The sequence below is a fragment of the Crocuta crocuta genome, unplaced genomic scaffold (genome assembly GCF_008692635.1).
Source record: "Crocuta crocuta isolate KB4526 unplaced genomic scaffold, BGI_CrCroc_1.0 scaffold99, whole genome shotgun sequence".
Lineage (NCBI taxonomy): Eukaryota > Metazoa > Chordata > Mammalia > Carnivora > Hyaenidae > Crocuta > Crocuta crocuta.
In genome coordinates, this window is record NW_027551560.1 from 3,374,371 (window position 1) to 3,397,270 (window position 22,900).

The 22,900-nt window shown below is 36.4% G+C and overlaps 1 protein-coding gene and 1 pseudogene across 1 annotated transcript in view; both read right to left on the reverse strand.

The window, feature by feature from the left end:
* AGTPBP1 (ATP/GTP binding carboxypeptidase 1) overlaps window positions 1-22,900 on the reverse strand; it is a 155,512-nt gene that overhangs the window by 126,885 nt on the left and 5,727 nt on the right. Inside the window, exon 2 of the mRNA XM_077749493.1 lies at window positions 6,428-6,492. Coding sequence (XP_077605619.1) covers window positions 6,428-6,459 — 32 coding nt within the window. The 5' untranslated portion in view covers window positions 6,460-6,492. The remainder of the gene's footprint in view (window positions 1-6,427; window positions 6,493-22,900) is intronic.
* LOC144219532 (annexin A2 pseudogene) lies at window positions 15,636-17,217 on the reverse strand (annotated as a pseudogene).

Here is a 22,900-nt window from a genome sequence, read left to right on the forward strand (position 1 = left end):
TAGATTTGTAGAACCTCTAATATAATCAAGTTGCTGTCCAGCTAAAACTCCTTCAATGGCTTCCCTTCAGCCATTAGGTAAAATCTTATTTACTTATCACAAAATACTAGGCTCTGTGTCATCTGGCCTCTGTCTACCTCTCTAACTTGACTTCTCACAATGTTCCCCTCACACACTGGGAACCAGCTGCAGTGGCTCTCTATCAGTTCCTTGAATACAGCATGGTTTTCCCCCGGCCTCAAGGTCTTTGTGTTTGCTGTCCTCTCAATCTGGAGGGAGGTTGCTCCTAACCCTACTTAGAGCTGGCTCCTTCTCATTTCAGGCTGCCAACCCAACCATGTGGCCATTTCCTCACCAGCCCCTCCACCTCCAATATTAAAATGTACCTATGGAGAACATATCACTATCTGTAATTATGTAAGCTCTAGAAAGGTGGAGATCTTGCATGCCTTATGCTATTTGCCCAAAATTCCAAACACTGGCTAGCAGAACATAGGCAATACACACCTAGAAACATATGAAAAACAAATAATATATGTTTTTTTCAGATTAACTGTGCCTAATGTTTTGAATTTGGAAGTACTTCAACTGAAAAGGTATCTGAAGTTTGAAAAATACACATTAAGCATACATTTGAAAATGTACCTAATATACCATTTAAAATAATGCAATTATGGGGTGCCTGGGTGGCTCAGTTGGTTGAGCTCAGGTCATGATCTCACAGCCCGTGAGTTCGAACCCCATGTCAGGCTCTGTGCTGACAGCTCAGAGCCTGGAGCTTGCTTCAGATTCTGTGTGTGTCTCTCTCTTTCTGCCTCTCCTCTGCTTGTGCTCTCTCTCTCTCTCAAAAATAAATAAACATTAAAAAAATTTTTTTAATTAAAAAAGAGACAAGACCACTACATATGCACAAAACCTATCTATGTGTATGTCAATATACATATGTAATGTATAGATGCTTATTGTATCACGAAAGATTGAACTCAGAAGCACATAAGAGAATCTAGCTATCTTCCATTAAACCACACATTAAAGACATTTGCAAAAATGTAATAAAAAATGCCAGTCTTCTATTTTTTTTAAATTTCTAAGACAAAATGTTATTATACAATTGGTTTATTACCATTTTTTAAAATGAATAGTTTTAATTTCTCAGTTTTAATGTACAGTAATATAAATATCAATAGAAAAAATAATTCACATCAACAAAAACTTTCTGGAGTCTTCATCAATTTAAGAGCACTAAGAAGTTCTTTCCTAAAAAATTTAAGAATCACTCCTCTAGGCTTATCTTGCACATTTTGTGCTCTTGACCCAGAATCAGTCCTTTCTCCAAAGAGCCCTGGTTCTTTCTGGTGAGAAATGATATTAAGACACCACAGTTTGCAAACTAGGGAACAAATACATCTTTAAAAACAGTTCCATAAACCAGATTTAAAAGAAATTTGCATTAACGAAACCAAAATTCTGAAATTTAATAACTGAGTGTTTCTTAAATTTTCCCCCATATTATTTTTCTCTTAAAGGTCATCTCAGTATTTTTCAGTAGCTAATAAAATATCTACTATTCAAAAAATTCATGAACAAACTATACTAAGTGTAACACACATTCAGTTCTATTCCAAATTAACAATTTATCAGTAACTCTTAAAATTTTTAATTAAATTATACCACTATATATAAAAAGACAAAAAACTTTTATCTGAGTGATTCCATTCTGAGAATCATACTCTTTCAAATGGATGGATGGATGAATGGATAAATTTTTGGAAGGGAGGCAAATAAATGGAAATTGAGAACACGGGCAAATCAATTTCCCTTCTATTTCTACTTTTCTCATCTGCAGAATGAAAACTGAACAAAATAAGCCACTCCAATTCAGCTCTAGGAATGTAAGGCTGCTGACACTAATATTGAAAGAATCACCGGGTGAACACCAGAGGGCAACTCTACTTTCTGAATGATTCTCAGACTTTGGAAAATCTGAGCAATTATAGGAAATGCTTACATATCTTCCAGGGTTTTATCTGGTTTTGATTAGCATTTTGGCACATATTTTAAAATACTACCATGCCTTAATGTAAAATTTAGTATAGGCTAGCTCAGAGGCCTAGGTCTCAGTTTTGTTTTAGTGGAGTCTTTTTATTGTCTCATGATGTCTTTATATTAAAAAATTACTAGGGACCCCCAAAAAGCTGTTATTTTCAAGGGAAATAGAAATAATTTGACAACCTGAAAGACCAGTATACTAAAAGCTATAAAACACTGCTAAAAATATTAAAGTGCTCAAGAGTGAGAAGGCTCAATGTTGTCAAAATACCAATTCTCCACCATAGTGCGCCTGGGTGGCTCTGTCAGTTAAGCATCCAACTCTTGATCCAACTGTGGGTCAAAATCCCACAGTTTTGAAATCAACACTGAGCTGGTCATGGAGCCTGCTTAAGATTCTCTCTCTCCTTCTTCCCCTGCCCCTCCTTTACTCACTCCCATTATTATTATTTTATCTCTCAAAAAAAAAAAAGATTCTCCCAATTCTCCCCAACTGAACTATAGAATCAAGGCAATCCAATGAAAATCCCAGAAGGCTCTTGTGTAGAAATTCTAAAACTGATGCTAAATCCACATGAAAATGCAAAGAAATCTAAAATACACCAAACTTTAGAAATAGAAGAACAAAGTTGGTGGACAACACTAATTTTGAAACTCATTATAAAGCCAGAAAGGCAGAGAGGTATGAACACCAAGATAAACATAAATCAGTGGAACAAAACAGAATCCAAATATAGATCAACATGTACATGACAACTGAGTTTTGACAAAGATACAAATTGTCAATTGAGAGGATTCTGCAGGTGTAAATAGGCCAAACTTACCAAACCGTACTCTCTATGTACAGTTTGTTACACAATGATTATATCTCAATAAATTTGTTTACAAAGTATAGGTGGCCTTAATGAGTACTGCTGGGTAAAGCAGAAACTACACAGAAGTGGTTGGAGTGTGTGAAATGAGATGTAGATTGTATTTCAAATTTGTTGGCTTTTAAGGGATTCAGATATATTGGATAGTGACAGGAGAGCAGAGTCTAAATACTGGGAAGCCCAGATCTTGTTTAAATAGTTAGGAATAAAGGAGTTAAAGATTTCAAGACAGAAGAACAAATGATTAAAAGATCCTGAGAAGGAAAGAAGGAGGTGAAATCAATAACAAAGGTGTCAGTATTAGTCTTTGCCAAGAAAAGGGACACATTCTCTGCTGGAGTAAATAACAAGAGGGTAAGCAGAGGACGGGATCAAATAAAGAGGAATATGGAAATTTGGGGTGTAAGAAATATGAGGATAACAGATTGTATTATCTCTGTGATATCATAAGGGAAGGCCATTTGTTAAGGATATGTATTTGAGACATTTGATGATTTCAAAGATTTAAAGGGTAAAAAGAAAGTATAAAATTATAATTACAAAAATTGAGAAAATGAACTTTCCACAGAACCACAGTCACAAAATTGCTGGGCTCTGTTCAGGCCAATGATCAATAATTTTCAGTGATATCTGCCAAGTTAGTTCATCCTCCAACATCATTTAGCTGCTCAACAACAGTTTATCCAAAGAAAGGACTTTGTTTGGATAGGTGTGATAGAAAATAAAAAATGAGAAAAAGCCATTTCAGATATTTTCAAGAGTGTAATGATAGACGATGGATTCTACACTTGGTAAGACAGGAGAAGGTAAATGAGAAAGAATACAAGTCAATAGTTTAGCACTCTAGGTAAAGGCAAAGTCTTGCAATACAGACATAGGTGCAAGTGAGCTAGAAAGATAAAAGATTACAGCAAGGGAAAAGAAGGATTTTGACCCTTTTCTATCTATCTCAATTCATCTGACTGCATTCAGCTTTTTGTTTTTTAAGTTTATTTATTTATTTTGAGAGAGAGATTGCACAGCAGGTAAGAGGCAGAGAGAAAAAGACACAGAATCCTAAGCAGGCTCCATGCCATCAGTGCAGAGCCCAAGGCAGGGCTTGAACCCATGAACCGTGAGATTATGACCCAAGCCAAGATCAAAAATCAGGTGCCTAACCTACTGAACCACCCAGGCACCCCTGCATCCAGCTTGCTTTGCAGCAATATGACAACTATTACTAGAAATTATAATTTCTCTTAGATGAAGACCATTTGCAATGATCTCAATTTAGTTCACCTAAAACAGCAGCAAAAATAACAATAAATATCCAGTAAAATCTATCTCAGGAGAAAAACAAGAAAACTAATGCTAAGAGCCAGAAGTTGTCAAACTTCATATTCTTATGAACAACAAGCTAGTAATTCTAGACAGTTTAGCTAATCAAAAGGTATAGCATTACTTGTTCAACCTAATCCAAAAAGGAAGACTTTTGCTTCTTTTTAAAACACAGTCAGTACTTAATACCTTTCCTATAGAAATTACAGAAATACTTGAACAATGAAATCTGTTACAATGAATTACATAGTTAATACCTTGAAAACCTAACAATTTAAGGAACAAATTTTATCTAAAAATTTGGGCACCTGGGTGGCTCAGACTGTGGAGAGCCGACTTCAGCTCAGGTCATGATCTCATGCTTTGTGGGTTCAAGCCCCCCACTGGGCTCTGTGCTGTCAGCTTAGTGCCTTAGATAGAGCCTGCTTTGGATTCTGTGTCTCCCTCTCTCTCTGGCCCTCTCTTGCTCATGCTTTTTTTTTCCCTCTCTCTCTCTCTCTCTCCCTCTCAAAAATAAATAAATATTTAAAAAATTTTAGGGACGCCTAGGCGGCTCTGTCAGTTGGGCATCTGACTTCATCTCAGTCATGATCTCATGGCTCGTGAGTTCAAGCCCCGAGTCAGACTTTGTGGTGACACCTCAGAGCCTGGAGCCTGCTTGGGATCTCTGTTCTCTCTTTGCTCCTCCCCCATTCACATTCTGTTTCTCAAAAATAATTTTTTTCAATTTTAAATGGACTGTGTATATACTTCTCATAAATTTTTTAAAATTTTAAATAATCTGTGTATATACTTCTCATTATAAAACCCCTTCCCCGCTCACATTCTGTTTCTCAAAAATAAATAACTTTTTTACTTTTAAATAAACTGTATATATCTCATTCTAAAACAGAGTAAACCATACTTCCAAGTGTAAAGTTGTAAAAATGTAAATATAACATACAACACCGCTACAAAGCAAAAACTCTGATTATTATCAAGATTAGTAAGTTGTCATTTACTGAGCCTGCTAGACACTATTTAACCTTTGCAACTTCATACTGATAGCATTATTATTACAGAGAATGAGAAAACTGGGACATAAGAGGGTTAAGCAATCTAGCTAAAAAAATTCCAAAGTAGAATCAATGAGTTTGTCTATTACTGAAAGAGCCCACAGTGAAACTCTGCTAAGGACAATTTCTTGGTACATTAGAGCTTTAGTCAATATGATGCTTTAACTCAGGGGTAGTTAAAGTTTTCCTGGATAGGGCTAGACACTGTGGGCCAAACTGTCTCTGTCATAATTACTCAACTTTGCCACTCTAGAGCAAAAGTGTCCAGACAATATATAAATGAAGGAGCACAGCTTATTCCAATAAAACTTTATGTATGTACACAGAAATATCAATTTCATATAAACTTCCTGTCTCATAAATATTCTTCTTTATTTCCCCAACCATTTAGAAATGTTAAAAACTATTCTTGGGGTGCCTGGATGGCTCAGTCACATCCGAATCTTGATTTTGGCTCAGGTCATGATCTCACAGTTCATGGGATTGAGCCCAAAGTCAGGCTCCTTGCTGACAGCACGAAGCCTGCTTGGGATTCTCTCTCTTTCTCTCTCTCTCTCTCTTCTCCCCCACTCTCTGTCTCTCTCTCTCTCAAAATAAATAAACTTTAAAAAAACTATTCTTAGCTCATAGACTATACAAAAATAGGAGGAAGGCCAAATTTGGTCCATGGGTCATAGTTTGCTGACTCTTGTTTTTTCTTTTTTAATTTTTAATGTTTATTCTTATTCTTGAGAGAGAGAAACAGAGTGTGAGTGGGGGAGGAGCAGAAAGAGAGGGAGATACAGAATCAAAAGCAGGCTCTAGGGTCTGAGGGGTCAGCACAGAGCCCGACATGGGGCTTGAACTCATGAACCACAATGACTCGTGAACCGTGATGAACTAATGAACTGCAAGGTCATGACCTAAGTCAGACGCTTAACCGACTGAGCCACCCAGGTGCCCCTGGTGGCTCTTATTTTTAACTGAAAAGTTAAACATTAATAAATAATTTAAGAAATAAATACAACATACAATCATTTAAACATAAATAGTATTTTCAAGGAAGGAGTTTCAAATAACCACTCGGGTATTATTTCCATAATTGATACATATTTCCATAAATGATAAATATATATGTATTTAGAAGTACAGTACCTCTTCTCTGATATCACTTTTAACTTGCTCATCTTGAGTTACTTCATTTCATCATTGTAGATAATCTAAAAGAAAAAATGTTAATGATCTTAAACACATAATTGTTTCTATACATTAGATGTTAAAAAAGCTAGATGACCAAAAGTTCTTATTATAAGGATAACAAGATAACACTAGAAACCAAAGAAGAATGCTTCAGTTTTATGTGCTTCTGGCAAGTAACTTCAATGTGTGACTAGTATATGACCTAAAATCAGCCAGTAAAAGGTTATCAAAATCCTGTGCCACAAAAAATGCAAAAACCTAACATAACAATCTATGATCTAGCATTAAGATTTCTTTTGAGACAATTCAAATTATCTTTCTTATTCTCACATTCCTCATTAATATACTCAAACCAACCATAGCAATGTACTTACTTGTCTACCATTCACGCAGTGGTCAAATACTGCTAAATATGTAACATTTCTATGAAAGAACACTTTTTAAGAATAAATCGAGTAGACAGTAAAATCCATCTATAACATCATCTCATTCAAAATAATGCATATTTTCCTTCAACCAAGTTTTATCATTAAAAAGTGCACATTATACATTTTAAAACTTCAAATCTTGATTTGCAGAATCTTTACACCTATTCATATTTATCTTGCAACCATTCACCGCCCTCCCCCCAAAAAAAACCTTGGACATTTTAAAATCGTATATGTTAATGCTTACCAAAGCAGAATTTCATGGCATCACTATAAAGCTTTAAAATTACTGCCAATTCATGAGAAACAATGAAATCTGGCCATGTGTAGCAACATGGATGGATCTTGGGNGGAGGAGGACACTTGTGGGGATGAGCACTGAGTGTTATGTGGAAACTAATTTGACAATAAACTATTTGTAAAAAAAATAAATAAATAAAAAATAAAAAAAATAAATAAAATTACTGCCAATTCAACAAGCTTCTCACATACTTATGCAATATATAGTAATGCTATTTATTTATTTAAAGGGAAGCAAACATGCAAAAGAACATAATAGATTTAGAAGACATAGGTATTCTGGATATTTTTCTTCAATTAACAAAGAACTTTCAACTTTAATAAAACACATGATTTTTTTCAGTTTTTTCATTTACTCAATTAAAAAAGAACACATATATTTAGCATTATGTACAAATATTACATGGATTGTTTTTAAGGTTGACTAGAAATTTTAAATTGCTGTTCTTTCTTTTAATTGACTTAAAAAAAAAACTACCAATTCAACGTAACTTTTTCTAATTTCCAATTTAATTAAGAATCAAAAATCCAAAGGAGGAAAAAAATTCTATGTGATTTCAAAAGCACGATGGCTGCCAGAAACATAAAATAAGTTACTTTTACTTGTTGAGTGGTAGGACCATCTCTAAAAGTGCAATAACAGCACATCTCATGAAGAGTTCACTTTGAATATCATTAGAACTGATCAAGTTGGATGGATTAATGTTGGGTACTTACATCACAGCCAATTCTATTTCAACAGCTAAGAAATGATTCAAATTTCCAATTCACAATAAAATAATAGTCTAACAATAGGCATTCTTGTCCTCTCCCTGCTAGGAATAAGTTAAAGTAGACAGCAGCAATAAAGAGAAATTAAGTTATATTGCAGCCCACATGACAAAAAGGAAAACTAAAGTTGGGGATGGGAGGTAGGTACCTTATCCAGAAGAACTCAGGAAACTTGGAACCCAGGGACTTGAAGATGCCAAGTAAAACAGAGACAGAGACTGCTCAGCAGCTAACTAAAACTTTGTAATCCCAAGTAACTTCTTACCTCCATACCTCATATCTCACCATTGTGGGAAATGTTCAACAGCCAGTCACAGAATTCCTGACAAATAATCTTCACTAGAGAAACTGACAACCTCAAAGAAATATGCTTTCTGGGACTAAGAGTTCCCCAGGAAAAAGGCAAGCTCTTAACTCCATCATATTAGAGCTAAGCAAGTATGTTCCTTATGGTCACTTTTTATAGCCTAATGCCAGAGTGTCCCCAGAGAACTTGAAAACTTTTTTTGGAAGTCTGTGTCTGTTACAGTATCATGTACTACAGAGGCACCTAGAGCAGAAGTGCTGCATTTCACCAAGTTTGTGGCTTTGCCAACCAAGTGTGACAAAGAAAGGAGCAGAGAAACTGAAAATGTATAACAAGGGCATAAAGATAAAAACTGACCTTGGAGTTTAGGTAAACTACTCATTCCTCTTTATAGGGTCATTTTCATCACTATAAAATCATGTTGTTATTTCCCAAACCTCTTATTCCCACTTCCTCAATCCTCAATCAAGTCCCATTTGTTTACACACACAATGTCAACAAGTCCTCTTCCCAGCCTCTCCTAAACACACTCCAGCCAGAATCTCCCCACTGGACTTGTCTGTGTCAGTGACCTGCATGTCTCTAAATCCAATGGTCAACTGTGAGTATTCATCTTATTTGTCCTATAAGCAGCATTTGATAGAACTGGTCACTCCTTTTTCTTGGAAATACTTTCCTCATTTGGCCATACTCTCTAAGCTTCCTTCAGTGGATGCCCCAAGCTCAGTTCTTTCTCCTCTAATTCCAGATTCTTCCTTGGTGACTTCATCCAGTCTCATGACTGCTCAACATCTCCACTTGGATCTCTAATAATATCACAAACTCAACATATCCAAAGCTGATCTCCTGACCTGCTCTCCCCTACCTAGTGTGTCCTTACCTCAGCTTTTCCAACTGTAAAGACAATTCTGTCTCCAGTTCTCAGTCCAAAACCTTAACTTCCTCCTTTGCTCCTAATTTATATCCCACATCCAATATATCAGCAAGTCCTGATAATTCTACTTTCAAAATATATCCAGAATCTGACCACTCCACCATGCCTACCTACTACAATGCTTAAGCCAACCATCCCAATTAGTTTCCCTTCCACCTCTGGCCCACTATAGTCTATTCTAAACACAACATCCTGACTGATCCTTTTAAACCCTTAGGGAAATGAAAATGGAGGGAAATGAAATCCTGTCAACACTTTGCTCAATGTCCTGCAGTGCCACCCATTTCAGTGGCATTAAGGGGCCTAGGTGAATACCTCCAGCCCTTCCCTTCCCTGGCTTCATCTCCTACCTACAACTCTCCTCACTCATGCTGCTCTAGAAACACTGGCTGTGCCTCCTTGCTTTCCTCCAACTCTTCCGTTAGCGCCTTTGCCCAAGCTGTTTCTTCCACCTGAAATGTTCTTCTGCCAGATATCCTAATGACCGAACAACTCAACTTCCTTTGCTTGAGTATCACCTTTTCAACAAAGTCTAAATTCCAACTATCCTATTTAATTTTGTAAACCAACTCCAGACCCCAGCATACCCACTGTCCCTTGCCTGAATCTTACCTGTCTTTATCTGGAGCACTTACCACCTTCTAATACTGGATGTTTCAAAAATAACTGAACACTTTGAAAACCGTACTACTCAAAAACTGATAATATATGAACATGCATCAAAACAACTTTTAAGGGAGTAATGAGTTCAGTTTTATAAGCTTATAAATGCTCAACAGATACCCCATTACACCATATGTATCAATCCTATAATCAAATTCCTCCCCAACCCTTACCAGCTTATCACCACTGATGACTACAAAGGCAACCACAATAGGTTTCTTCATTTTCTCAAGGTTCTGAGGAAAAAGTGATAGCAACCCATGGTTCTTGACGTCCCCACATAATAAATTACATTTTCTAATATCTAATATCTCACTGGCCAATATTTCACTCATTTGAATCACCTTGTAAACTAGACAATTTAACTGTGTACTATTATCTCTATTTCCCTGCTAGAATTAAAGCTCCATGAGGACAAAAATCTGTTTTGCTTACTAAATGCCTCACAAGTATCTAGAAGAGAGCCAGCACACTGCAGGTGCTAAATAAGGATACTTAATGTTTTGTCTTCCTATCTAGAAACAAAGGTCTTGAAAAATAATGTTGACATCTCTACTGACAATGTCCAATCAATAGTTGGCTTCATGTGAAAATTTGTCGCTCTTATTTAGAAAAAAAGCCAAAAAACAAAAAAGCTGGCTTCACAACACAGTGATTTCTTCACAAAGAGCTGCTAGTGTCAAAAGCTCTGGGAAGTGAGATGAAAAAAGTTCTGTTTGAAACTACAAAAAAATGATTAACTTTATTAAACAAAAACCTGTTTACTCAAAAATGTTTAAAGAACGCCGTCAGAACCTGAACAATGAGCCTATGAATCTCCTGCTATATACAGAAGCGCAGTGGCTTAGTGCATGAAGAGTTCTCAACAGGGTGTCTGCGCTGAAAGGGGAAGTGCAGAGAACTTTCACAAACACAGTAGGCTGTGTGCTTGGAGAACTAAGAGTGCCTACTGAAATGAGCCAACTTAGCAAATGCTTTGTTATTACATGAAACAAGTGAATGACTCTGCAAGACCTTAAAGAAAATATTTTGATTTCAAGTGACAAAATTATTGGGGAAGAAATCACGTGACAAAACAAAATCATAAAATTGCTCCTACTACTGCTTGGGTTTAAGAGTGAAAAAGGATATCTGCAAATCTCAAGTCTTGCTGACCTAGAAAAACAAAATTGAAAAGCAAAATTAAACAGGATTTTCTCCTTATTTTCAAACAAGTGTAAGACTGAATGGAGGGACCCTGCCTCTGAATCTTCTGCTCAGGTTGAAAACTTGACTTTGAGGAAGAAGAATGTTATATGCTATGGTCTGATTACATACACGAGATGAGGTTTACTGGTCTGTCCCTAAAAAAGTTCTTGATGTCTATGAGTGAGTAGTGTCCTGAAAATCTTAGGAAAGTAATGAACATTTGGCTGCAGGCTTTCAACTTCTCATGTAAGAAAGATTTTTGTTTTTTTAATAAACATCAAGAGCCAGGAAGAAACAATTTTACGTTAGTTGAAAATGAAATCTGTGAATGGTTATTTCAAGTTCACACAGAAAACAAAAACAAGTTTCATGGGAGATAAACTTCATTCTTTTAGCTTTAAAAATAACAATTTTATTGTATAAAGCCTTTTCATTAAAAAAAATCAACACATATCATTCATAACTTCTGGACCTATATTTGAGCCTCATCAAGTGAGTCGGTGGGAAAAAAAAGTTTTTTCAAATTCTTATATAAATTATATCTTAGGCTCTATTTTCATTAATATTATTTTGACCTATGTTTTTTAGTAGCTTTGCTATTTGGCACTGTTAATGTTCACATTGTAAATAATGTTAATTAGAACCAACTTAAAGTGGTACTGGCAAAAAGACAGAAAAGCAGACCAACAGAATAGACCTTAAAGTCTAGAAATAAATGCATACATCTATGGCCAACTGATTTTTGGCAAGGGTACTAAGACCACTCAATGAAGAAAGAATATGAGCATCCATCAGAGATATGGCAGGTTCAGTTCCAGATGACCACTGTAATGAAGTGAGTATCATAATAAGGCAAGTTAAATAAATTGTTTGGTTTCCCAGCACATATAAAAGTCTTGTCTACACTACACTATAGTCTATTAAGTATGCAAAGCACAATGTCTAAAAAACACAATGTGTATACCTTAAGTAAAAAGTACTTCATTGCTAAAAAGTGCTAACCATCATCTAAGTTTTCAGCAGGTCAGAACCACTGATCGCAGATCACCATTACAAATGTAATAATGAAAAAGTCTGAAATAAGATGAGAATTACCAAAACGTGACACAGAGACACAAACTGAGCAAATACATTGGAAAAATGGTGCCAACAGGCTTGTTAGATGTAGCATTGTCACAAACTTTCAATTTATAAAAAGCACTATCTGTGAAACGCAATAAAGTAAAGCATAAAAAAGGGAGGTATGTCTCTAGTCCCTTCAATGCTAGGACAGCTAGACATCCACATGCAAAAGAATGAAGTTGGTACTCAAGCCATATTATAAAAATAAACTCAAAATGGATCAACGACCCAAATATAAGTCCTAAAACTTTCCGTAGAAAACATGGAGGTAAATCTGCATGACCCTGAATTTGGCAAGAGATTCTCCATTATAGCAACAAAAGCACAACAAAAGAAAAAAAAGATAAGGTGGACTTCAAAATTAAAAGCTTTTGTACATCAAAGGACACGATCAAGAAAGTGAAAAACAAACACAGAATGGGAGAAAATATTTGCAAATTACTTATCCGATAAGAGTTTTTTAGGAAAATACATATATAACTTCTTCACTTCAACAACCACAAGAGAACTCAATGTAAAAATGAGCAAAGGACTTGAGGGACGCTTGGCTGTCTCAGTCAGTAGAGCATGCAACCTTAGGACTTAAATAGACATTTCTTCAAAGAAAATATTCAAATGGCCAACAAGCACATGAAAAGATGTTCAAAATCATTAGTCATTAAAGAAATGCAAATCAAAATCACAGTATTACTTCATACCACCTAGGATGTCTGTAATTTAAAAAATAGTAAATAGGTGTTGAAAATGTGGATAAACTAAAATCCTCATTAGTGTTGCTAGTGAAAATTTAAAACGGTGCAACCACTGTAGAAAAGTTTGGCAGTCACTCAAAAAGCTAAATATAAAATGCCATATGACCCAGCAGTTCTACTCCTAAGTATACACCCAAGAGAACTCAAAACAGGAACTTGAACAGATAATTATCATTAATGTTCACAGAAGCATTATTCACAATAGCCAAAGGTAGAAACAATCCAGGTGTCCACTAATAGATGAATGGACAACATGTGGTAGATACATACAATGAAATATTATACATCTATAAAAAGGAATGAAGTATGGTATATGCTATGACACTAACCTTGAAAATATTATGTTAAGTGAAATAAGCTAGAAACAACGCAACAAATATCATATGCTTTCACCTATGTGAAATAACCTAGAATAGGCAAATTCATAGACATATAAAGTAGATTAGAAGTTACGAGGGGTTGAGACGAGGGTATAAAGAATCACAGTCTAATAATAATTAAAGTGTCTGTTTGCAGTGACAAAAATTTTCAGAAATAGTGGTGATACAACTTTGTGAATGCAACTAATGCCACTGAATCAAACGCTTAACATTGTCTAAAATCACAAATTTTATATTAGATATCTTTTACTGCAATATAAAATTAGCTTACATTATTTACTTAAATTAGGTCTATCAAGCCTATCTTTTGAAAAAAGATTAATCCCGGGGTGCCTGGGTGGCTCAGTTGGTTAAGCGTCCAACTTTGGCTCAGGTCACGATCTCACGGTCCGTGGGTTTGAGCTCCACGTTGGGCTCTGTGCTGACAGCTAGCTCAGAGCCTGGAGCCTGCTTCAGATTCTGTGTCTCCCTCTGTCTCTGACCCTCCCCTGCTCACACTGTCTCTTTCTCGATCTCAGAAATAAATAAAACGTTTAAAAAAAAAAAGACTAAAAAAATTAATCCCATTTTAGCTTAGGTCAGTTATTTAACAGAAATTTATTATCTTCACCAGATGAAGTTTTAAAAATCATAAAAGGAAGAAAGATTAGTTTACAGAATGGTAAGCTAATTTTAACTTCCTATTTGCTTTTCATGTAAGGCACATTAAAGTCTTTTTTGTATGCTTTAAATAAAGAAAAATAAAACTACTCGTGTATACATCATATGCCACAAGCCATAATATATTAATGTCTTATGTAGTAAATAAAAATTTGTAGTAAGAATCCTATGCCTACTTGTATGAAGTAAAAAAATAAAGTGGAAAATTTAAGGAAAGGAAAACCTGTTTTTTCCTACCTGCATCACTAACTCACATTCAACTTCATACTGTTTGTGGGGCTGGAGATCCACACAAAAGGGGAGACTAATTAGCCACAATAAACAGATGCACAGAAAAATAAACTCTTTCAAAAGAGCATTAGCAATCATGACTGGGGTACTATTATATAGACCTAATATTTCAAGTGCAGCCCTGCCAACTCTGAGCCTCACAGCACCCTAAAGACTACTGTCCCGCCATATGCAATCCCATCTAGCAGAAGGGCTCTCCACCCAGCTAGTGCCACCACCAGCTGAGCCAGCTGCAGCCCACTCAGTCCTGAAGCTGTCAGTGCCTTGCCCTGCCAGCCCTCAGAATTATTCACACTAATCACATCCTCCCATGAGGGCAGTCTTTTTGTTACTACAGAGCCTGCCTCCCGTGGCCACTGTGACAGATTCACTCTACTGCCAAGTGCAACCCCCATGAGGCATCATGCAGTATCCTCCTCTCCCAGGCTGTGAGTACATGACAAGTAAACTATTGTTAATAGTATCTGGTCAAAGTCAGGAAGTAGTCACCTCATACCATTTAAAACCTAAGATCTCAAGAGAGAGGGCAAGATGGTGGAGAAGTAAGGGGCTCCGTAATTGCACTTGCGCCCATACATCACACAGAAAAGATCTGAAGCCATTGGAAACNTAGAAGAACAATCATCATATCTAATTATTACAGCTGTAGAACCGTTCTCATTTTTATGGAGGAATTCCCTGAGACCTTAAAATTATTTCATGGACACTTTGGGGAATAAAGATAGAGAAAGGCCAGTAGACAGGGCTGGTGCAGGCCATAACCAGCCCTGGTCCAGTGTGGTTCTACAGCCAGTTAGGTACAGCAGGACATTCCTGATCACCATAGCCTCCTGACCACCACAGTTTCATGGTTTTTTGTATAAAGTAAAAATTCAGTTTATTCATCTGTTTATCACACAGTACATGAGGTAAAGTATTTCACATTTCAAATTTCACTTCCAACTCCTTGGAATGATCACTTCCTTGGCTAAAAGGAGAGAATAGACATGAGAGACAGGCAATGCTTAAACAACTGAAATAAAGATGAAAAGCAGACAGGAACGCCTACATGGCTCAGTCAGTTAAGCGTCCGGCTTAGGCTCAGGTCATGATCTCACGGTTTGTGGGTTCCAGCCCTGCATTGGGCTCTGTGCTGTCAGAGCCCCCTTCAGATCTTCTGTCCCCCCTTCTCTCTGCCTCTCACCTGCTCACACTCTCTCTCAAAAACTAAATACTAAAAAAAAAAAAAAAAAAAAAAAAAAAAAAAATGAGGANAAAAAAAAAAAAAATTGAGGAAGGGTCAATGCTAACAACACCCTGGCAGGGATGGGCACAAGGGACTGTTAGTCGCAAGCTATCTTTCAGAACTGTTAGCTGGAAACAAAGGATCACCATTCCTGGATGCTCATGCTATCATGGCCTCGGTCAGCCCCACCACACAGGTACAGCAGCATTTTTGGGTAGTTGCCTTTGGTGCCTTGCTGGATACAGTAATACAAGGACTCGCCATACTGTCTCTTGAATTCAGACCGAATTTTCAACATGTCCACTGCAAGAGACCATGACTCTAATCAGGACTTTACTGGGGCAGCTGCATGGCTTAGTCAGTACAGAATGCAACTCCTGATCTCAGGGTCATGAGTTCGAGCCCCACATTAGGTGCAGAGATTACTTTAAAATTTTTAAAGATTTAATCAGGGCTTTATCACGAGTCCTTCTGCCCTTTCTGGAGTCATACAGTCAGGAAAACATAAGGGCTTGTTCTGAATGCACTGGACCAGGTTCAGAAAAGCATTTTCCAGATCTTTGACCTCCTTCTTGATGCTCTCCAGCATGTCATACTTTCTGGAGGTGTCACACACTCCACTTGTTTTGATGCTGATCTACTTGGGCACATCAGTTCCTTTCCTCTTCACTCGAGCATCACAGAGATCCCAGGCATCTTGGTCAATCAGTTCATACTCAATGACAGAGCCATCCTCTGCTCTTCTACCCCTTGTGAGGGCAACCATCAGCTTGCAGAAGTCACCAGATGTGTCAAAAACAATGACCTCCAGATCAATCTTGTACATTTCCTAGTAGACCCTATTAATTTCCTGAAGCTCCTAGCTGGTCCTTGAGCAGATGATCTCAATGAGGGAGTCCTCATCAGTCCCCAGACCTTTCATGGAGGGTCTCAGCTCAGAAGAATCATACTGAACAGGTGTTTGCAATAGGCCCCAAAAATTGGTCTCCAGGTTGACTTCAGTGCTGATACAAGTTCCTTTTTGGTCCTTCATGGGTAGGGAAGGCAACATCCTGTCTCTGTTCATTGTTGAGGTTGGCCAAAATGTTGACACTGGTGACCTCATCCACACCTTTGGTTTCGATGGCTATTTCAATGTTCAGAGCATCACACTGAGCATCAAAACTGGTGTATACTTTCACCAACCAGTTTTCACCCTCTAAGCTGAACTTGCAGAGAATGTCATGAACAGGAAACACTTTGAAAGAAGCTAGACCAGATGCCAAGAGCTGCAAGCATCCCCAGTTGTGAAGCCAACAGTTCCCTGATTTTAAAACATCATTGTGGTTCTAGTAATGAAGATCTGGAAACAATTTCACAACTAGACAAAAGGTCTCTTAATCATAAAAGACACAATATGTCCCTTGGTTTCTCAGTTTTGTGCAGAGGTTTAGGAGTTCTTCCTTAAAGTTCAACCCAGAATCCCTTTCTTTAAATCTCCAAACAATTCTGTAAACCACTTAAAACCTGTGCCAGATACTGATTTCTTGCCCCTCATCTTTAAATTCACCACTTTTGCCTGCTCTGTGAAAATGGACGTGTGCGCTTAAAAAACTCATTTCTTTGCCAGCTGGCAAGACATTAAGCTTTGTCAAGAGGGCACTGGAAAGACACTGCAGAGGAGAAGGATTTTGTTTCCTGGCTCCGGGATATTCACTTGGCTGCAGCAGGTCTCTGGGACCCATTCCTACAAGGATGGCTTCTACCGCACCAGGCTCCTACAGCACATGCAACCTCTCCAACAGGAGTCTAAGCTGCTCTGCAGCAAGGGTCTCTGGTGAGACCTTTCCCCATGAACAGCCTTCCCTGGCACCCTGCATGGTGAACACTGAGCAAATTCCACTAGTGACACACCACAACTATTTGCCTTCCTTGCCTCTTTCAACAAGCCTTCAGTTTCGGGGAGAGGGGCCCACCCTATATCAGCCCTCGGGGCAGTAACCAGCTATCCCAATATTCTTTAAGAGTTGTCTTTACTTCTTGCTGATAAATCCCTCAACTCTCCAATTCCTGTTAGAGTCAATAATTTTTTAATAGTTTATTTTTTGAGACAGTCAAAGCACAAGTGGGGGAGGGGCAGAGAGACAGGGAGACACAGAATCTGACACAGGCTCCAGGCTCTGAGGTGTCAGCACAGAACCCAATGTGGGCAAACCCACAAACCGCGAAATCATGACCTTAGCCGAAGTCAGACCCTTAACCAACTAAACCACCCAGGTGCTCCTAGTAATAATTTTTTATATTAATCTTTCCCTGTTAAATTATTGTGTGGTTTCTATTTCCTGTTTGGACGCAGACTGACATATCCCAATAAACTACCTAGTACTCTAATTTAAACAAACTTTCTCTGCCTAAGGTATCTAAAGAAAATTTTGTTCTCTGCAACTCAAACTTCAATTTTCTTTTTTAATAAAGCATTTTGTAAGGAAAAATTGTACCATGTCTTCAGAGATTAGATAAATCTATGACATCATTTTTTTAATTAGCAAATGATACTAATTAACCACAGCCAGGGTTAAGAATGAATTTGGATAATTACATTCTGAAATCAGCCTATTAAATACTTTAATTATAAAATTAAGTCCATCTTAAAGTACTACCATTCTTCTTATGCTTAACTACTATTTAGAAACAGTATACAATGAGATACCACTTCTCACCCACTACCGTGGCTATAATAAAAAAATATATATATACATATATATATACAGATAATAACAAGCATTACCAAAGATATGAAACACTGGAATCCTCATACACCGGTGATGGGAATGTAAAATGGTGCAGCTGCTTTGAAAACAGTCTAGCAGCTCCTCAAAAGGTTAAACAAAAAGAAACCATGGGACCCAACTATTCCATTTCTAAATATATACCCATAGAAATGAAAATTTATATCCACACAAAAATTTGTACGCAAATGTTCCTAGCAGCATGATTCATAACCAAAAAGTGGAAATAACACAAATGTCCACCAACCAATGAATGGTTAAATAAAATGTGGTATAGCTATACAATGGAATATTATTCAATGATAAGAAGAAACAAAGGACTGATATATGCTACCTGAATGAATCTTGAAAATATATTAAATAAAAGGAAGCCAGTCATGAAAGACATCATTATATGATTCCATTTGTATGAAATATCCAGCATAGGCAAACCTATACAGAGAGTAGATTAATGCTTATCTAGGACTAGAAAAGAATGGGGTAGGCCTGGGGGAGGAGACACACTAAAAGGACGTGGGGTTTCTTTTGGGGGCAATAAAAATGCTCTAAAATTCACTGAGGTGATGGCTCTGTGAATCTACTAAGGGACACTGAATTGCATATTTTAAAGGGAAAATTGTATGGTATGTGAGTTATATCTCAATAAAGCTGTTAAAAAAAATAAAAAACCTAGTCCCTGCAGAAACTTCCTAATTCAATCTATCCTTAAATTAGGGTTAAGGGCTTAAACACCCTCTGTAGTTCAGTGCCTGATAGCCATGATAGAATACAATATCCTTTTACACAAAAGCAAAACTGCAGACCCACCTGGNCTGTGGGACTATGACCTTGGCAGAAAATCACATAAGATCAACTCACTCAACCCAGCCCACACATAAGAAAAAACAAGCAATTTTATATACTCTAGCTCAAGAAAAGTATTGGATTTTCTGACTTTTTTTTATTTTTTTAGATTCTCCTGATCTTTTGCTCTCAACTAGTTGCAGAGCCCATGGAACCAAAACTGAAGGCCTCAGCTGTCACTGGCTTATGCCTAGAATCAAGCCCATCAGGCAAGTCAGTAAGTGGCATAAACACACTTCATCCACGTAAGCCTGCCCTAGTTTTGATTCCACAAACAAGCCATAACAGAAATTCTGACACACACACCAAAGTTAAGGTTGTATATTCTAAATATATATGCTTTGCAGATATACATGGTTTTTAATGTATTTCAAATCACACTGCTAAAAAAATGCAAAGAAACATGCATTATTCACATAAAATCATTTAAATACAGTCAGAAAATCTGATTCCCTTTTCACTTGCCTTGTCTAAACAACCTGGTTCTATTCCTATTCAACCAGAACAACTTCATTATTTTACTCTCATCTGTCCACAAATTGGCCTCCCTACAAGACACTATTAGGCAAAGTTGCCATTGTTTAAAAACTTTGGGGAAACACTGCACTAGTCAACAATGATTACCTGTGCTGTTAAATAGTAGACATTGTTCTTATTGGAGTGGATGTGGACAAGGCAAGACTGCAGTTAAAGAAGATCTCTGGGTAGCTGGTTCTACTCTGGGGAATTGGGAAACAAGTACATTGAAAAGGCATCATCTTTTGTCAGCTTTCTCTAATTGTTTCATGATCTGAAAAGAAGAAACCACTTTTCAAGAACACAGGAAGCTACTATTCCCCCACACCAGCTATGTCAGTGTAATTATAAATTCTGATTACTGAATAAGAAACATTCCAAAGATTATTACCATACCCTTGGCAGCATTCTTGAAGGAAAAGTAAGAAACTTTAAGGGAAGAAGGTAAACAATATCTGTTATCTAAGGAAAGAGAAGTAATATTCCCAGCAAAAGGCATATAAAAATCATAGAAATAGGCATAGAAATACATATATTGGACACAGTCTACATATCCATATCCATATATATTAACCTACTCTGAATTGCTATTATTAGAGTATATATTTTCATCTACTTAGCTTATTCATATGGCATTCAATGATTAGACCTGACTCTTATACAACACAGGAGGTGGAACAAACACAAACCCCCATGCACTCAAAACTAGGCATATAACTTTTGACTCCCCCCAAGTTTAGCTATCAATAGCCTACTATTGACCAGAAGCTCTACCAATAATGTAAACAGTCAATTAACACATATTTTGCATGTGTATGTATATGTTTTATACACAGTAGTCTTACAATAAAGTAAGCTAGAGGAAAAAATATTAATAAAATCATAAGGAAAAGAAAATACATTTATATACAATATTTATCAAACAAACAAACAAAACCTGCAGACAGGTGGATCCACACAGTTCAAACCTATGTTGTTTCAAGGTCAATGGTAGTTTATGAATGTTGCAGTCCAATCTGCAAATAGGCAAATTTTTCACCTATATTATTGTCCTTAATTTTAACAAAAAAATTGTGGATAAGAGGAAATCTATAAGTTATACCTTTTACCTTTCTTCATCATGCATCCTCTCTAAAAACACAAGTTTGGATAGTTCACATGCTGCTCCACAAAGATGTTCCAGCACTTACACAAGGTCTAATTTGTTTTGCTATGTGATGTTTTAATTATATTATAAATAATAAGGTTTTATTGTTGGGGAGCAGAATCACACCACACTTCAATGCAACTAAATTATTTAATAGAATTCTTCCTTTGACTCAAATTCCAACTATGTTTAGATTTAAACAAATGTCAAAATTCTTAAGTGTATATAGGTGATATCTGAAATTAAAATTCTTACCTTGAAACACATATTTTTCTTGCCTCTAACCTATGAGAAGCCCATTAAAATGGTTTCAGTTTTGTTTGTTGTTTAAAGTATCACAGTCAAAGTCAGCCCCAGTAAAAATCAAAATATGCAGGATATGAAGGAATAAAAAAAATCATATAGAAATAAACAAAAACAAAAAAACACTAAATAAAAAATAAATTTAGGCAAACCAGAGACAGTTATAAAAATGAAGCAAAAAAATAATAAATTTTTAAATAGCAAAATGAAAAAAGGTACTCCTTTTCAGTAATTAGTTTATATCTAAATGGGTTAAAACCTCCAATCAAAAGGCAGAGATTGACAGAATGGATTTTAAAAAAAACATAAACAATATGCTCTCTACAAGAAACTCATTTAGATATAAAGGCACAAATAGGTTGAAAGTAAAAAGACAGAAAAGGACATTCATGCAAATAGTAACCAAAAACAATGCAGGGTGGCTATACTAACATCAGGAAAAAAAGAGACTTTAAATAAAAACATATTACAAGAGACAAAGGACAGTCTATATTAATAAAAGGTTTAAGATGGCAAAAATATATAACAATTATAAACATTCATGTAACTAATAACAGACCATCAAAACATAGTAAGCAAAAATTGAAAGAATTAAAGGGGAAAATAGACATTTCTACAACAATTGTTGAAGGCTTCAATATCCCACAGTCAGTCTTGGAAAGAACAACCAGACCTAAGATAAATAAGGAAGTAAAGGATCTGAATAACACTGTAAACCAACTAGAGATAACAGACACATATAAAACACTAACAACAGAATATATATTTCTCTCAAGTGCACATGGGGCATTCTCCAAGATAAATCATCTTTTAGGCCACAAATTAAGGGGGCATTCTCCAAGATAAATCATCTTTTAGGCCACAAATTAAGGTCTGAATAGACTTTAAAAGACAGATATTATACAAAGTAACTTCTCCAACCACAAGATGAAGTGCTGACAGCTCAAAGCCTGGAGCCTGCTTCAGATTCTGTCTCCCTCTCTCTCTACCCCTCCCCCCACCAATTGATGCGCTCTCTCGCTCTCTCTCTCTCTCTGTCTCTCTCTCTCTACAATAAATAAACATTAAAAAAAATAAAAAAAAGAAACATCTCATATCAACAACCTAACAAATTAAGGAACTATAAAAGGAGAATACAAAGCTAACAGAAGGAAGGAAATAATAAGGAATAGAGCAGAGATAAACAAAATAGAGAATAGAAAAGCAAAGAAAATCAACAAGAAAAAATAATTCTTTAAAAAGATCAACAAAATTGGCAAACTTTTAGTAAGCTTACAAAAACAACAAAGAAGGCTCAAATTATTAAAATCAGGAAAGCAAGTACTACTGATTCCACAGAAATACGAAGGATTTTAAGTGAATACTATTAACTGTGCACCAACAAACTGGATAACCTAGATGAAACTGACAGATTGCTAGAAACACAAAACTTACCAGAACGAAATCACAAAGAAACAGAAAATCTGAATAGATTCATAACTATTAAGGAGACTGGATGAGTAATCAAAAACTTCCTAACAAAGAAAAGCCCCATATTTGATGGTTTCTCTAGTGAACTGTACCAAACATTTAAAGAACCTTACTAATCCTTCTCAAATTCTTTCAAAACACTGAAGTGAAGGAGACACTCCCTAACTCTTTCCATGAGCCAGCACTGCCCTCATACCAAAGCAAAACAAAGACATTACAAGAAAACTAGAGATCAACATCCTCTATGAACAAATAGGGGATTTGTTCATACAAATCTGTTGTACAAATCCTCAATGAAATAGCAACAAAGCAAATTCAGCAGCAAAAATGCAAATCAAAACCACAATGAGCTAGGACCTC